Source organism: Pseudorasbora parva, chromosome 2, assembly GCF_024679245.1.
Source record: "Pseudorasbora parva isolate DD20220531a chromosome 2, ASM2467924v1, whole genome shotgun sequence".
NCBI classification, from domain to species: domain Eukaryota; kingdom Metazoa; phylum Chordata; class Actinopteri; order Cypriniformes; family Gobionidae; genus Pseudorasbora; species Pseudorasbora parva.
Window position 1 is genome coordinate 46,521,170 of NC_090173.1, and position 18,233 is coordinate 46,539,402.

Sequence of the window (18,233 nt, forward strand, 5' to 3'; positions counted from 1 at the left end):
TTAATAAAATAAAATAAATAAAACTGAAAAATAAAATAAAATAAAATAAAGAAGTAACAAGTCAATTAAAAGCTCTGCTAAAAAGGTGGGTTTTAAGACCACGCTTAAAAGCATCTATAGTCTGTGGAGTCCGCAGGTGGTCAGGGAGAGCGTTCCACAGACTGGGGGTTGCAGAGCAGAAGGCCCGATCTCCCATAGTACGGAGATTGGCTGTGGGAGTTTTAAGGCGATACAGCGAAACAGAGCGGAGGTTACGAGTGGCTGTTTGTGTGGTGAGGAGTTCCTTAAGATAGGAGGGAGCATCACCATGGATGCACTGGTGGGTAAGGAGAGAAATCTTGTACTCGATCCTGAACGACACAGGAAGCCAGTGGAGTGATTTTAGAATGGGGGTGATGTGGTCGTATTTGCGTACCCTCATGAGGATCCTAGCAGCGCTGTTCTGAATACACTGCAGCCTCTGGAGATTTTTGCTAGGGATGCCAATAAGGAGCGCATTGCAGTAGTCCAGCCTGGAGGAGATAAAGGCGTGGACAAGCTTCTCCGCATCAGCCAGTGATAGAATGGGACGAAGTTTGGCAATGTTTCTGAGGTGGAAGAAGGAGGTCTTACACAGGTGTTTGATGTGCGCTTCAAAAGTAAGCTATGATTCCATTCTGACCCCCAGATTGGTGACTGAAGTGGAAAGTGGAATGACCTGATCAGAGAAAGCAATGCTGGTGATAACGGACTTCTGGACCTGAAGTGGAGTGCCGACTAGGATAGCTTCAGTCTTGGAGCTGTTTAGCTGCAGAAAGTTTTGCTTCATCCACGCCTTTATCTCATCCAGGCAAGTGATCAAAGTGGATGGTGTGAGGTCAGCAGAGGGAGATGAACTTGTCCTAAAGTAAAGTTGAGTGTCATCAGCATAGCAGTGAAAAGAAATCCCATGCCGGTTGATGAGACGGCCAAGGGGGAGTATGTAGAGTATGAACAGGGTGGGTCCGAGCACAGAGCCTTGAGGGACACCGCAGGTGACATTGTGTGACAGGGATGTAGCTTCTCCTAACGCAACATATTCAGTTCTCCCAGTGAGATAAAAAGAAAACCAGTTGTGGACCGAGTCAGAGAGACCAATGGTGGAATGTAAACGGTGAAGGAGGATGTTATGGTCAACTGTATCGAAAGCTGCAGTTAAGTCCAGGAGGATGAGAAGGGATGGGGAACCAGCATCTGCCGCCATCAATAGATCGTTTGTGACCCTGACCAAAGCTGTTTCTGTGCTGTGTCCTGAGCGGAAACCAGACTGAAATTTCTCATAAAGATGGTTATGCTCCAAATGGACCTGAAGCTGTGCAGCAACAACTTTTTCCAGCACCTTAGAGAGGTATGGGAGGTTGGAGATGGGCCTGTAGTTGTCATTAACATCTGGGTCTAAAGTAGGTTTTTTTAGAAGTGGTCTGATGATAGCAGTTTTTAGAGATGAAGGAACAAGGCCAGTCTGGAGGGAATTATTAATAATCTTGGTAATAAATGGACTTAAGACACTGAGGTTAGATTTTACCAAGGCTGTAGGAAAAGGATCCAGTGCACAGGTGGATGGTTTCATTTTTCTGATGATGTCCTCAACCTCAAGCTGTGTGATGATGGAGAAGCAGCAGAGATGTTGGAAGGTCCCTGGCTGTGGATCAACAGACGGGACAGGCAGAGCGGAGGGGCTAGATAGAAGCAAGTGGATGTTGTCTACTTTGTTCCTAAAAAAGGTCATGAACTTATTGCACCTCTCTTCTGTGGCTTCTGAAAAAGAGTGAGTTTGCGGTTTGAGGATGTGATTTATAGTGGAGAAAAGCTTCTTGGAGTTTCCAGGGTTATTGTTGATGATGCAAGAGTAGAAGTGTGACTGAGCATCTCTCAAGGACCTTGCGTAGGCCTTCTGATGATCTCTATAGGCTTGCCTATGAACAGTGAGTCCTGAGAGCTTGAGACGCCTCTCAAGTACGCGCCCAACCGTCTTCATCTTCCGCAGTTCGCTGGTGTACCAGGGTGCTGAGCGCAAGGTGTCCATTCTAGTTATGACAGGTGCGTGAAGATCTAGAAGGCTGCTCAGAGACTTGTTGTAGAAGTCAACCGACTCAGAGACTGAGGAGAGATCAACAGAGGAGAATTGCTGAAGGTCTGTAGTTAAAGAGTCTTGGTTAATCTTTTTCAGGTTCCTGAAGCAAATTTGACAGGAATCTTTGGAAAGGGAAGAGGGGCGTGGCAGTTCCAATGAGATGGCCTGGTGGTCAGACACACCCAGATCATACACCAAGAGGTTTCTAATATGAGGAGAGTTGGAAATGACCAAGTCCAGAGTGTGCCCCCTAGAATGAGTGGGTCCATCCACATGCTGTTGGAGATTGAGGCAGTCCAATAATTGCAGAAACTCAGCTGCCAGGTGGCAGGAGGAGGTATCTACATGAATATTAAAATCTCCTAATATTAAAATGTTAGCAGAAGTAGAGCAGAGTGTTGTGAGAAAGTCATGCATCTCAGAGATAAAAACTGAATTTGTTTTTGGGGGCCGATAAATAAGCAGTATTGTCAAAGAAAAAGGTGGGTTTACATTTAAAAGCAAGGTATTCAAATGATGACACTGTGGGCAGAGGGAGAAAAGACAGCTCCAATGATTGTCTATGAATTACAGCTAAGCCACCACCACGACCAGTGTAGCGGGCTTTCTCCAGGTAGCTGTAACCAGGAGGACAGGCATCATTAAGTGCTGCGTAAACTGCAGGCTGATGCCATGTTTCCATTAAGCACATAAGGTCTAATCTCTTATCAATGATGTGGTCTTGGATGAAAGATGACTTATTTGTGAGGGATTGTGCATTAAAAAGTTCTATTTTGAGCATTGATGGGGTGGTGAATCTCGTTATTGGCCGTAAAACACTAAAATCCACTCCACGTTTTCTGTCATGCGCTGTGCTAAAAGATCTCGCGGTGTTTCCCGTGCAATCCAGTTTAGATTGATGAGATCTCGCGGTGATTCCCGTGTTACCAAAACGGAGAGCAAAACTGTTGTGATGACGCGGCAGATGTGCGACGGAGGTCCAGATGGATGGTATGGCTGATGCACAATTTTCAGGCTGATGATTAACTAGCCCGCGACGAGAGCCTCCTTGGATGTAACGCGGTCTGCGCAGAAGTCCAAGTTCCTTAATGACCGCGATGCACGCAGGAAATGTGCGGTCGTTGAAATTTAGCAGCTGTGGGATGGAATATTTAAGCTTCATGACAGCCGCTGAAAGGTTTTGACTAGCGCTATGCATTATAGAAACACAGAGCTGGAACACTGTCAGGCACAGCGAGATGATGGTCCATACCATAGCAGAGGAGTGTATGCAACTCCCAGCAATTCCAGCAAACAGCCGATGTTAGAAGAGATAGCAGGGGTGAGTAAAAGTCTTTGAAATTAGGAGAAAAACCGTAAAAATCCGTACCAAAAAAGGTTTTAGATGTATAAAAGTTACAACAAATAAATAGCTTTTATAAAACCGTATAAGTCCTGGTGGCCGTTGAGAGTTGCTACGGCATCCGTAAACAAATTCCAGCTGCTGGAGATGACGGCATCGTAGGGGTGTTCGATTCCAGGTTTTTTGGAGTCGACTCCGATTCCCGACTCCCACTATGGGAGTCTATGGAATCGACTCCTCGACTCCATTTACTTTACATCAATACAGGGTTATTTAAAAAATCAGACAAAATTGCTGTTGTTACACACTTAAATTATTTCCTCCCAACACAAAGTCCTAAAATCCTCTTATTAAAACCACACACTTTCAGCTGGCCATCCAAATTAGTCCAATTTAGCGATGACTTTCATTGTTATCAACAGTTCTGTATTCTACATAACCTAGGAAAAGTCACGAAAAAAGATGTTGTCGAGTGATGGCGCTAAACGCATATGATCATTGTCTTAAAAGGTGAGTTAAAGATAATATGCATAAAATAATGCACACTATTGATGCGTTTCTTCTTGATTTTTTTATGATTTATGGTTAGTTTAATAAACACATGGTTACCATGGGAAACCAAATCTATATTTATTGCAATAATAAATAGCCTACCATCAATTAAACTAAAGCTAGCATGGAGGAAGCCTATAATTACAAACTAAAGTCACTGTGTGTTTATTTCTAAAGTAAGCACTCAAATAAATGTGTGACAAAGTTTCTGCAACAGCTCTCTGACGCGGTGTACACGATGTCAGTGTATTACCTCGCGGCTCGCTTCATTTCACTCACTCCTTGCTTATAGTGCACTCAACTTCCATGCACTTTAGATGAGAGATTCAGTAAAATAGAGCGATTTCGGACACAGCAACAGAGTCGACACCGAGAGTCGATTCCTGTACTGGAGTCGACCCTGACTCTACGGCTATTCAGAGTCGAGGAATCGACTCTTTTGGAGTCGACTCCCCATCACTAGGCGTCGCATCTGATGCAGTAGACAGCAAACTGAAAGCTGTGATGATTGCATAGTGGCTCTTCATATCGATTAAGTTGATAACCTGCTGTTTCTAACAGTTTATTTTTCCATACTGTTTGAGTCCTGTTTATGGCTGTCAGACTGTTAATGCATTTTTTATTCAAACTAGTTCCCCCCATCCCTCCGCCCCGCCACCCCACCCCCTGACGGTTATGTTACGAACCGTCACATTTGACTCACATCATAACCGTCATCACCAATTCTGAAACCGGCACACCCCTACTTACTAATATTACTTACTAATTTGTTAATCAGAGTTTCAGAGTTACATTACAGTCCTAGGTTTGAAAAGGCAGGATATTGCAGCACAAAACCCTGAAATGTGTCAAACATAACACATGATCAGAAACAACCATTATATACATGGTTTAAAACAAGCTAAAAATCAAATAAAATCACATAATTCTGACACAATATTATCATTAAATTCTGTGAGATAGTACAGCACAAATACACAAAAAAACAAAACAGAAATGGACTTCATACAATCAAACACCTAAAGAGTTATTTGTAAACCAATTTAAGAGCATGTGGGATAAAATAAAGTTTAAGATCTTTAAAGCAGAGAGACCTTTAGGTAGTCCACCCCATACTGGGCTATACTCCAGAACTGGCCGTATAAAAGTCAAATATAATTTTGTTAAAGGGTGTGATGAATTGAGAAATCAACTTTCCCCTGAGCTTTTGATATATAAAAGGTCATGATAATATTAGAATATCCTGTAAGTTTTAGAGCTGAAAACTTACTTGTTAGTCAAAGAAAAACTTTTATAAACACCAGTCCCAGAAAACTATCGTGTGCTAGAGGTGGGCAGATCGATACTAATATCGATAATATCGATACCAACGTTGGTATCGGTATTGATCGATACCAACGTGAAAATATCGATACTTAAGTTTCAGTTTCTCTCGTTTTGCGACCTGGCCGTGTTTGTCAAAATGCTGCTGCTGTCACAGAGCAGAGGAAGCTCTCAAGAGAGGGCTGCTCGTGCTCGACACTGCTCTCCTCCCAAGGGGGTAATCTAGCGCTCGGAAAGCGTTCCACCCCTAGGGGCTGCCATTGCTAACCAAGCCATCACCTGCTGTTAGCATCCCATTGACTCCCATTCATTTTTGAGTCACTTTGACAGTGAATAACTTTACATCTGAGTCGTTTAAAGACTCCATTTGTCCATTTTTTATTTCTAAAGAAACACGGCAATGCATAAAAGGCTCCGTTACCTTGTATCTTACACTATCACCCCGTAGAAGCTGTTTTTGTAAAAATAGGCTAACTATTATTGCGTCATAACCAACGCGACTCTGTCGCACAGTTGAGAAATTACCGTATAGACCTGAGGAGACGCTCGCAGGCAATCTTCTACTGTCTATGAGACAGTCGGGGGGACGTGGAGACATAAAGTCTGATAAAGTCAAGGGAGAAGAATGGAGAGAAGCCCATAGTGAGCCAAAAGCAACGGGAGAAAATATTTAAACAACGTGATTCAGCTTTCACTTTCCACAACTACTAGAAGACTTACAGCTGTCAGACAGGAGGCTCACGTCACATCTACGTCGTCAAGCTCAGTCTGAGCCTGCGCAGTTCGCTCAGCCATCAGGAAGTGAGTGCTCCTATACTGACATCACTTAACGCCGTAGAAGGCAATGGGATCGCTCCGTCCATTTCTTTTACTATCTATGTCTCCTCCCCCTCTCCGGTTGCCTGTTTTGTACCGTCACGTGACTCACCACTAGCGCTACCACCAGCAGTCAGGCGCGCGCGCCGCTCAGCCGTGCATTTTAATTTTCAGCATTATATCGTATTGCAAGGAGAATTTGTTTTACATTTTTTATATTTATTGTGAAGTAAAACTTTGTTTATTTAAGAAAAAAATCCTGAAAAGAAGTGCACTAAAGAGGAGAAACATTTTTTGTTAACATGCTACTTGAAAAGAGAATTTGTTTTTACATTTTTTATATTTGTGAAGTAATCATTTTGTAACTTTGTTTATTTAAATAAAACAGAAGTAACCAAAAGTTGTTTCTGAACAAAAGCTTATGTAGTACTGATTAATAACCCAAAATGCAAATCACAAAACAAATTAAAAGTCATGAAAATTCATTTAGATTTAGGTTGAAGACGCATCCACCTTAATTATTAAAAAGTATCTGTATTGGTATCGGTATCGGCCATACTGGCCCTGTATTTACTTGGTATCGGATCGATACCAAATCTAGCGGTATCGCACACCTCTATCGTGTGCTTCAACCTGACGTCATCTAGTGGTGAAACACCGCCAAAACAGAATAATAAGCATGTGTAGTTCAGTAGCCCCGCCCATCGACTCATCGGATCATGCTAGCCAGCAGCGATAAACATGTCGAAGAAGATCGCAAGATATTGTGGAAGAACACAGTCGCTGCATACGCTTCCTTCCTTCCATGACGTTCTAGCTCACGTGGGGAAGAACATACGCGCGTTCACTTCATTTCACTGCAGAATCATTTTTTAAACAAGTGTCCTGTCACGCTGGATTTGTAGACACAATGTTGTGCATTCTATATTGGATCCGACAGTAATTGTGCAACAAATTTATGTGAGTAAAACGTCTTTTTTAAAAGTAATATTAGTCCCAGTGCTGTGTGTTTTCTAGACAGGCTACCAAAACATACACCCGTCGGCAGAAATTCCTTTCTTGATCAGGGCGCACGTGTGTGTGTGTGTGTGTGTGTGTGTGTGTGTGTGCGCTTGCGTTTATATCCACAGATCGTGCGGGCCATGTAATAAAGAAATAATATTCCAATCAGTCGCAGGTGGATGAGAAATAGCTTTGTGTTTGTTTGATAAAGACGTTTACGAGCTCTGCAAGAGAATCATTACGGTTGCCGCTTTCAAATCAATCCTTCCTTCATGTGAATGAACTGACAGCCGAGCTGAAGCTCATTAAATATTCAAGTCTTATCCAATCCTAGCTGTGGGCGTTTACTTCCTAGTCTCCAGTGCGTCACGCCCATCAAAACCCAGCGTTCAAAAGAGAGCCTCAAAACCAGTGTAGAAAATAGCACATACTTTCATAATCATGGACTTAAAGAATTAGTTCACCCAAAAATGAAATTTCTTTTATTAATGACTCCCCCAATGTCGTTCCACACCCGTAAGACCTCTGTTCATCTTCGGAACACAGTTTAAGATATTTTAGATTTAGTCAGAGGCCTTTCTGTCCTTTGAATGTAAGTGTATACCCAATTGCTGTCCACGTCCAGAAGGTAATGAAAACATCATCAAAGTAGTCCATATGTGGTTAGTTAGACTCTTTTGAAGCGTCGATAATACATTTTGGTCCAAAAATAACAAAAAATACGACTTTATTCAGCATTGTCTTCTCTTCCGCGTTTGTTTTCAAACCTCAAATAAAGAATCAAACGGTTGCGAATCAGCAGATTGATTCGTGATTCATATCTCCAATGTCCCATGATTTCAGCAGTTTGCCAGTTTGACACGCAATCCAAATCATGAATCATGACTGTTTGATTCTTTATTTGAGGAACACGGATGAGAAGACAATGCTGAATAAAGTCGTATTTTTTGTTATTTTTGGACCAAAATGTATTGTCGACGCTTTCTAGGACGTACTTTCATAATCGTGGACTTAATGTGGGCGTCCCATGACAGATTGGAAGAGATATGAACTTCAAGCAGTTTAAAGGTGGAAACTCTACTAATTACATGTCCTGAAATAACAGGGGAAGAAGGACAGGGAATATTTTCCTCATTCCTAGCACTGATGACCATGACCACTGTCTTAGTTCCATTCATTGCCAATGTAAATCCCTCTCCCCATTCCGACACTGAATACAAGGCCTTCTGGGTTAGCCCAGGAAGAGATCCCATTAGAAGCTCAGTGATTGTTAGATCATCAGCATATTTCACTGGAATTACTGAAGGAGGCAGATGTGGATCCAAGCTGTTAATGCAGATGACAAAAAGCAGAGGGGATAGAAATCCCGCTGAGGAACACCAGCTGGAATCAGAGCCAGGGGTTTTAAAGTCAGTGAGGTCTCAAATCTGAGGTAGTTGGGGTGGGGGGTTCAGGGGAATAGTCCCCTGAGAAATGTTTTATTTTTCTGATCTACATATGTGCATTTTTAAGATGTTTGAAAGCCCCCAAAAAATTATAAAAAATGATATTCTATACTTTTATGAATTGAGAAACCATAAGAAAAGGATGAACAAATGCAGAGAGAGATGTTCAGAAAGTATTAATTATGTTAATTTGAACTATGTTTTATAGTTGTATTTCTGTATTTTACAATGTGTTTATTGTCAAACTCAAAAAATGCGTTTTTTTTTTATTTTATTTGAATTTTTATCGACAAAGTATTTTTTTTTCTATTATATCAGATAACATTTGAATCTTTCATATGCTCATGTTACACTGTACCTCACCTATGGGGCATGTTGTCACATTTCACTTCCATTCTTTCAGGGTAAATCAAGAAAAAGCATACACTGTATTAATGAAACAAAACCACTTAATTGTACTAGACATGTGAACTGAGTAATGTGGGGTAAAAATAATACTCTGAACCCCAAGTGGATTTACACAAACTGAGAAAGTCAAAAAGTGTTAGGTTGTGCCCCGCTCTCCCCTACACATTCTACCTAATCTGATGAAATCAGGTTCATTAATATTTCTTTTCCCCTCACATTGACAAAATATGTGCTACATTAGAACAAATTACATTAGTTACATGAATCATATTATATTATAAGCCTATTTTTAATTTAAAAAATGGCAAAATTAGACATTTTTATCAGTTGACCTTATTATTTTTGTCGGTTAAACATTTATATTCTAAAATAGCTGTCAAATATGAAATGTTAAGTTTAGCTATACGTGCACTCACACTTTAAGTCCGTTTACAGAAGTGTTGAGCTGAAATTCACGCTAAGCATCTTCTGTGAAGATAAAGCCCGCCTACTTTGATTGATTTGATTGGTCATCTCAAGTGTAATATTTTGATGGTTTGATAAACCGCTGAGGCAGCTCCGATGAGAAGTTCTTTGTGCTGTGCTTTATACTTTCAACAATAAAGTAGTGTTAATACTATATTAGGCATTTATTTCACAACATTTATTATATTCATCTCAGGAAAATACTGAGGTCCAGACCTCGTGACCTCATAGCTGTCTACGGCCATGGCTGGAATTAAATAAGAGTTAGAATAATAGTTGCATTACTCATTTGTTCCTGTGTAGTTATTCATTAATGATAGATCAGTATTCTAAAGTGTTACCATTCTTTCCTTTCACTTCATCAGTTGTGTTTATAACAAAGCAGACTTAAAGTAGCATGTAAAGACACAAATACAGTGTTTTTGACTGTTTATCATTGTCAGAGTTGTGTGATATGTCTGTTTATACTCATTTTTCATGCGGAAACAGGTTTGAAAATGTGAATATCAGTCTTGCAGTCCAGTTTGTCGTTCGACTCTTCATTAAAGCAGCGGAGACTGAGACACCGACAGGAGAGCAGATGCTGAAACTGTTAACATCAGTCTGCACCTACAGCTCTTTTCCTTCTGAATGGACTGATAGAATTAAACAGAGTGTTTTCCTGCTGGATCTTTGCTCACATCTGAAGAACTATGAGACTCAAACAGGCAGGAGTTTCCCTCCAGCATTACAGTCAGTTTTCCAGTCACCTGATGTCTGGATCATAGATCTCTCAGAGAGAAAGACCTCCGTCCTCCTGGAAGTGCTGAAACTACAAACAGAGAAGAAACCAGTAGAGCTGAGAGGATGTTCAGAGGAAGAGAGTCAAATGAAGAGTTTCCTTCAGTGTCTGCCCTACATCTCACAGCTGAGGTACCTGAACTTTTGGATAGTCACTTACAGCCTTATCAATTAAAATTGTTTTATTGTATTTTAGATTTGTATATGTAGCAGATTTTTGTCATTTAAATCTTCTTTATTTTGTACATTTATTAATTTTTAAGTAAATTGTCTTTATTGTTTCCTTTAAATCACTTCATCTGTTGTGTTTATAACAAAGAAGACTTAAAGTAGCATGTAAAGACACAAATACAGTGTTTTTGACTGTTTATCATTGTCAGAGTTGTGTGATATGTCTGTTTATACTCATTTTTCATCTGGAAACAGGTTTGAAAATGTGAATATCAGTCTTGCAGTCCAGTTTGTTGTTCGACTCTTCATTAAAGCAGCGGAGACTGAGACACCGACAGGAGAGCAGATGCTGAAACTGTTAACATCAGTCTGCACCTACAGCTCTTTTCCTTCTGAATGGACTGACAGAATTAAACAGAGTGATTTCCTGCTGGATCTTTGCTCACATCTGAAGAACTATGAGACTCAAACAGGCAGGAGTTTCCTTCCAGCATTACAGTCAGTTTTCCAGTTACCTGATGTCTGGATCATAGATCTCTCACAGAGAAAGACCTCCGTCCTCCTGGAAGTGCTGAAACTACAAACAGTGAAGAAACCAGTAAAGCTGAGAGGATGTTCAGAGGAAGAGAGTGAAATGAAGAGTTTCCTTCAGTGTCTGCCCTACATCTCACAGCTGAGGTACCTGAACTTTTGGATAGTCACTTACAGCCTTATCAATTAAAATTGTTTTAATGTATTTTAGATTTGTATATGTAGCAGATTTTGTCATTTAAATCTTCTTTATTTTGTACATTTATTAGTTTTTAAGTAAATTGTCTTTATTGTTTCCTTTAATTCACTTCATCTGTTGTGTTTATAATAAAGAAGACTTAGGGTGCTTTCACACCTACCTTGTTTGGTCTGGATTTTCGGACTTTTGAGTTTGGTACGAACCAAAATTACAGGTGTGAAACCTCCCTCGGACCATGGTCCGGACCAAACAGACGAAATTTGGTCCGACGAAAAAGGGTAGTCTCGGTCCGGACCAAACAGAACAAAGGTTCGGTTTGTTTCTTGTGTGAAAGCATTTTCTGTATAGTTCGGACTTTCAGACCATTTACAGGAAGTTCTGGTGTAGGATTAGTGAAAAAACACAGATTAAACTCACAGCACATGCAGTGATGGAGCGCGCAGCATTTTAAACATAACCGCTTGTGTAGTCATGTCAGCTCGCGTGAACAGCGTGCTCTGCTTGACCGCTCCAGTTCATGTGCAACGTAAATGATCACTCCATCACGGGATGTCTGCTACAGTGGCACCTCCAGAAATTTTTCATAGGGGTGGCCAGATGGGGCCACTTAAAATCCTGGGGTGGCACACCAAAACTAGAAACCATAATTTCAGAATTTTATTCTACTGGTGTAGTAAACCGTCCTGTAGCACGTCACGACACGTTCTATAAACTATAATACTGATCTGCCAACATTGTTGCTATATGATAAATTCAAATAAGCTGATAACATCACTGTTTTCTCCAGTACGACTATACAGCCAAATCTAATTTTGTCGCAATATTATCCTGTTTGACACTGTGAAGCTGCTTTGACACAATCGTGATTGTAAAAGCGCTATATAAATAAAGTTGATTGATTGATTGATTGACACATAATTCCCCGTTGTCTTTTACTAAAAAATATTTTAAGAAAAAAAGAAGAAGCTTAGTGTCTGGCATTTGAATAGAGTATAATAACTGCATATAAATGAGGGATTAAAAAAAATGTAAATCTGATGCTGCACACAAACTAACAATGCATCAGAGATGCCAGTGTTGTTACTAATCTTTGACATGTCCAAGACTGTGATAAAAGGTCAAAAAATATCTAGTCCACAATCACTTTTTATATTGAAAATAAGTTATTTTGTGTGTATGTATTTTTTTCCAAATCAGTTTTGAATCCGTTTTTGAAAATAATTTATGAACTTGGCAATTAAAGAGTCAAAAGAGTGACAATGAAACAATGACAGCAGCTCAACAATAAACATGGAATCAATGCAACAAAACTTGCAACAGAACACATTTTAAATTATTTTACTTTTGATTATTTTATTTATTTCTGAAGAACTCTTTAGAAGCCTGTATTGGTGTACTTTAAAGGGATAGTTCACCCAAAAATGAAATTTCTGTCATCATTTACTCTCCCTCATGATGTTCCAAACCTGTATGAGTTTCTTCGTTCTGTTGAACATAAAAGAATATATTTTGAAGAACGTTTGTAACCAAATGTTTGCTTTGGGGGCAACATTGACTTCCATGGTAGGAATGTGTCTTCATATGTGTTCTACATAAAGAAATGCATACAGGTTTGGAACAACTTGAGGGTGAGGAAATTATGACAGATTTTTCATTTTTGGGTGCACTGTCTCTTTAAGCAGTCCTTCTGAACCAGTAACCACTTTACTGACAATTCTGAAATTCAAAAAATGTTTAATCCTCTTTATTAATTTACTATTATGACTATATTATTACGTAATTATTTGTCCCATTTTAATCTAAATATTTTTTAAATATCAAACTGCTAAATGAAAAATTGATAACATTAATAGGCTATAATCTATTAATTAACTGTTCTAATGTCTAGAAAAGTAAGTCTGCCAAGCTCTGATAATGTGTGGAATATTATATTATATTATCTATTAAAAAAACAATAGGCCTACCTTTAGTTCACGGATGTGTCTGTCATCGCATGCTTTAAGTCAGACAGTCTGAGACACTGAAATGCTTCTCTGCAAAGGGTGCAGTTTGTCTTAGGTTCATCTTAAGTTACTGGACAGACCAAGCCTGCAGTCTCCCTCTCATTTACTGAAGCTTTCGCGCCTCGATCGCCCCCCGGTGACCGGTCCCAGTATAGCTGCCCCTCTGTGTTTTCTAATGGACGCGAGGCAAACTAAATAATAAAATTACACTTCAAATATTTTTTCCCCAAAGTTAGTTTATGTCACTTGTCACTTATCAGGCAGTTATCATCACGATGATTTCATTTCAAGTGTTCGTTTTTAAAATAAGTTTAGTTTGAGTTCGTTATTTGATGCTGTAAAAACGGGGGTCGTGATGTCACGATTGACAGCTGAGACTGACGGCTTCTCTGAGTGAAGTTGTCACTGAGGCACTAACTGACTTTTTTCGAAATTTTTGGGAGCAGATTGGAGCTTTAGCTTTAATTTCTACATTTCCATAACTGTTTATTTTACACCAACATAATTAATTGTTCTGCATCTGCGAGAGTGTGGGCGGGCTTTTGATATCGCAGCTGTACTTCCTGCTCTACTTCCTGCGCTCTACTGCGCAACTCCGGTCCCGAAATCGCTACTGCGCAGACTCGGTCCCAAGATGTCTGCGCCGTGCAAGGCCGCCTAAAAGCTTCAAATCTGCAAGCGGAAACAGATGATGTCGAGTCGTCCATATTTTTTTACGGTCTATGGGACAGACATGATACCTTTTTTTTCTATTCAGCCCTATATCTGGAAATCCTCTTGCGTTCAAACTGTGGACGCGAGCTCGACATGTTTTTAAAAAACCGCGCAAGTTTCCAGCGCATGTTCTCGAGACTACGTCGCTATGGCAGCAAAGCGCCGCTAAATGATTGGGACTAGTACCTAGCGTCCCCCCCAAACCTACGCCATGGCCAGTGGGGTGGCCAGGGGTGGCCGTGGCCACCCCCTGGTGGCGCCACTGGTTTGCTATATTATTTATTTAAGCTTATTTATTAAATTCAGGCAAACGATGAAACATTTATTAAAATTAAGATACAAAATACAAAGCTTTCTACAAAACAAAACTTCATGAAGTGGTCAAAATTATTTCTGACTCAATGTCTTTGACATATATTGCACATCTGTGCACGTTTCATAATCAATATAGCCTAGATGAAATTTAAAAATAACATTATAATATTAATTTGGTGAATTTGCCTCGAGTATAGTTGGTGCTGCAGATAGTAATGCCATAATATTAACAGTATTGGCAACGATGCGTCTGTTCATTCATTCTTGTCAAAGTTAGCCGCTGAATTGACAACACACTGACGTCAGACGCACGTCCGCCAACAAACCAATCAGTGTTCAGATGCAGCCCACATAGATGATGACGACAGGACGCCAGTGCGTCATGTAAAGTTCTTTGGTGCGTTAATTGCAATGTGAAAGCAAACCAAAAAGAACCAAATGTTCAAACACAAACTTTGGTTCGGACCTTGGTGCGGACTTTCAGGTGTGAAAACGCCCTTAAAGTAGCATGTAAAGACAAAAATACAGTGTTTTTGACTGTTTATCATTGTCAGAGTTGTGTGATATGTCTGTTTATACTCATTTTTCATCTGGAAACAGGTTTGAAATTGTGAATATCAGTCTTGCAGTCCAGTTTGTCGTTCAACTCTTCATTAAAGCAGCGGAGACTGAGACACCGACAGGAGAGCAGATGCTGAAACTGTTAACATCAGTCTGCACCTACAGCTCTTTTCCTTCTGAATGGACTGACAGAATTAAACAGAGTGATTTCCTGCTGGATCTTTGCTCACATCTGAAGAACTATGAGACTCAAACAGGCAGGAGTTTCCCTCCAGCATTACAGTCAGTTTTTCTGTCACCTGATGTCTGGATCATAGATCTCTCAGAGAGAAAGACCTCCGTCCTCCTGGAAGTGCTGAAACTACAAACAGTGAAGAAACCAGTAGAGCTGAGAGGATGTTCAGAGGAAGAGAGTGAAATGAAGAGTTTCCTTCAGTGTCTGCCCTACATCTCACAGCTGAGGTACCTGAACTTTTGGATAGTCACTAACAGCCTTATCAATTAAAATTGTTTTAATGTTTATTTGTATTTGTAGCAGATTTGTCATTTAAACAGTGTTTTACAGTAAATCATCTTTATTCATTTGGTAACACTTTAAAATAGTGATCTATTGCCAGGGTGGATCGCCTACAGTGGTTCTGACTGCAGGGTTGCCGAAAGACTAAAGAAACGTTATCAGCATGATGGTAGAAAACTGTACATTTCTTGTCTATAACCACCCACTGCAACTTATACCAATGACGGAAATAAGCGCAGTTACAATAGCAAAATATGTGAGAGAGCATTGCTTTAATGTGACTATATTGTTTTGCAATAGGTAGCACTTCAAAGTCAATACCAAATCAAAACTAGTTAGCAAATAATTTATAACTGAAAGAATTTAATGACAAAATCTGGTTATGGTTACACTTAAAATAGTTACAAAATAGATGAATGAGATGATAAAACTTATACCATTAATCATACCCAGCATGTATAGAAGGTTACCAGAGAGATAGAGAGAGATAGATAGAGAGACAAAGAGAAGAGGGCAAAGAGAAGAGCCAAAGAAGGCCCCTAGAAGAGACACCCAGAGAAAAAGAGACCGTCAGAGAAAAAGAGACCCAGAGCAAAAGTTGCAATCTTATTTTATGCATCCCTTGACCATGTGACTGAAACCCTGAGACATTCAAACTGACCAATCAGACCAAACTTCCCCCACTCATGTTAGAGGACATGAGCAAATTCAAGCCGAAGCTCTCTTCACTCTGCCGCCGCCGCGGCTCCTCTTCCGCCGCTGCTGCAGAGTTGCCCTCACTCTTACTCTTGTCTCGTTCCGTCACGCTATCGCCGCGGACAGGGAATACTAGAGTGAATAAACTAACTCGAGCTGAAGCTCTCGCCGTGCTAGAAGCGCCGCAGACGGAGTTTTTCCTCACTCTTCCAATTCTCTCGTTCAGTCGCACTATCGCCGCGGACAGAGAATACTAGGGTAAATAAATTAACTAGAACTGAAGCTCTCGCCGTGCTAGAAGCGCCGCGGACAGAGTTTTTCCTCACTCTTCCAATTCTCTCGCTCAGTCGCGCTATCGCCGTGGACAGAGAATACTAGAGTAAATAAACTAACTCGAGCTGAAGCTCTCGCCGTGCTAAGAAGCGCCGCAGACAGAGAATACTAGATTAAGTTAGACGAGCGAGCTTGGGCTGTTGGGTATGTCAAGAACGTTCTCGCTGCAGCGTGCGCTTACTGCCAAGTAAGTTGTAATGGCTGCCTTGTCATGGTAGCGCGCACCCCTTCCGCAGCGCGCATTTGCTGACTAGAGCGCGACTTACGTCATAGCACGCGCTCACTGTCAGAGCATAAGGGCGTCGGAATATGGCTGCCAAGCTAAGCCTTTTTTCACTCTATCACTTCCAGTCCCCTTTATTCAGGCGGCCGGAAAGGTTTTTACACTGTAGACAAAGTGTCCACTACACATTGTGCACCCCTACGTAAGCGCTGTTAATTCAGCCCCACAAAATCACAAATAATTCCCGCCGCGGCCGGATTACACCATGTAAAGTCAACTACCCTTATTGCAGTCAACTAGCCTGTGGTCAAACACGCTTGTCTGCATACGCGCTTCAGTCTAGACTATAGCATAACGGCATTGTGGAATGGCTCCCATACCACCCGCACTTCCTTACATTCTCCCAGTTCCCTTAAGTTAAGTGACTGGAGATTAAATATTGCAGTCAACTAGCCTATGTTAAACACGCTCGTCTGCACACTAATGGCTGTGTGCATTTACCCCTGTGGACTCGCTCACTGGTTTGCACCGTGGGTATTTTACGTAGGTTGCGCGCCACTGCACATTGTTTACAACTTCACACAAAAGAGCTTTTCTATGTAGGAAATGTGCCCACTTTACAGTCTGCACTCCTGAACCCAAGCACTTTTCACAAAGCCCACTCTCGCACACACAATATAAATGTGAGTAAACTGTATCCCCACAGTGTTACAAGCAGTGTTACAGCACAAGCAATTTTGTTAACAGGCCCCTATTGCTAAGCGGCCCGCCCCTGAATCTAATTAAACCCCTGGCTTCACAAGCCCAGGCCTGGCAGGCCATTCCTGGTATATAATATTGGGTGTTGAACATATAAAACGAGGTTCTCGCTACAGTTTTGCTCGCAGACCCCCGCGATTCAAGCCGTGGTCGAGCCCTCAAGAAGCAGTCACGCGCTTCTCGCTGAGGTGTTAAAACTGTTAAAGGAGAGAGCGGTGGAAATAGTGCACCCGACACTAGCGAGTCAGGTTTTTACTGTCGCTAATTCCTCATCCCGAAAATGGATGGCGGTCTCAGGCCCATTTTCCAGACATCTGAACAAAGCACTTATGACACGCTCGTTTCGAGATGCTGACGGTGAAACAAATCCTCGCGCACATTCGCCCCGGGGATTGGGTTTTCTCAATAGATCTGAAAAACGCATACTTTCACGTTACGATAGCCCCCCCCCTACAGCCATTTTTGAGATTTGCCTTCGAGGGGCAGGCTTATCAGCACATTCACAACGAGCGGCTTACGTCATAAGAACCACGTCTTGGTAACGTACATAAAATCGCCAGGGCAGCCGAGATCAGACTCTCTTCACTGCATGGCTAAGCATCTCCTTTTATGGGCAGAGCACAATCTGAGCTCCCTAAGGGCGGCTCACGTGCCAGGTATTCTGAATCAGGGTCCGGACATGTTATCCAGAGGACCCATTCCCCCAGGGGGATGGTCCCTTCACCCGCAAACGATTCAGCTCGCACAGCACACGCTGCCCAATATTTTTTTGCAAACGCAGGGACGCCCTGGCCCATGTTGGCCCAGACTCCCTCTATATGCTCCCTCCGATCGCGATGCAGCTGCAAGCCTGTGCTTTTAATAGCCCCACTTTGGAAGAACTGCACATGGTTCTCCGAACTGATTCAGCTGTCAGACACATCCCTATGGCCCATTCCGCTGAGGAAATATCTCCTTACGCCGGCGAAAGGGAAGATCTGGCATCC

At 41.4% G+C, this 18,233-nt stretch overlaps 1 protein-coding gene across 1 annotated transcript in view; it reads left to right on the top strand.

Moving 5' to 3' along the window:
- Nucleotides 1-18,233, top strand: part of LOC137049057 (uncharacterized) — a 109,442-nt gene that overhangs the window by 36,193 nt on the left and 55,016 nt on the right. Inside the window, exons 10-11 of the mRNA XM_067427450.1 lie at nt 9,935-10,357; nt 10,652-11,074. Coding sequence (XP_067283551.1) covers nt 9,935-10,357; nt 10,652-11,074 — 846 coding nt within the window. The remainder of the gene's footprint in view (nt 1-9,934; nt 10,358-10,651; nt 11,075-18,233) is intronic.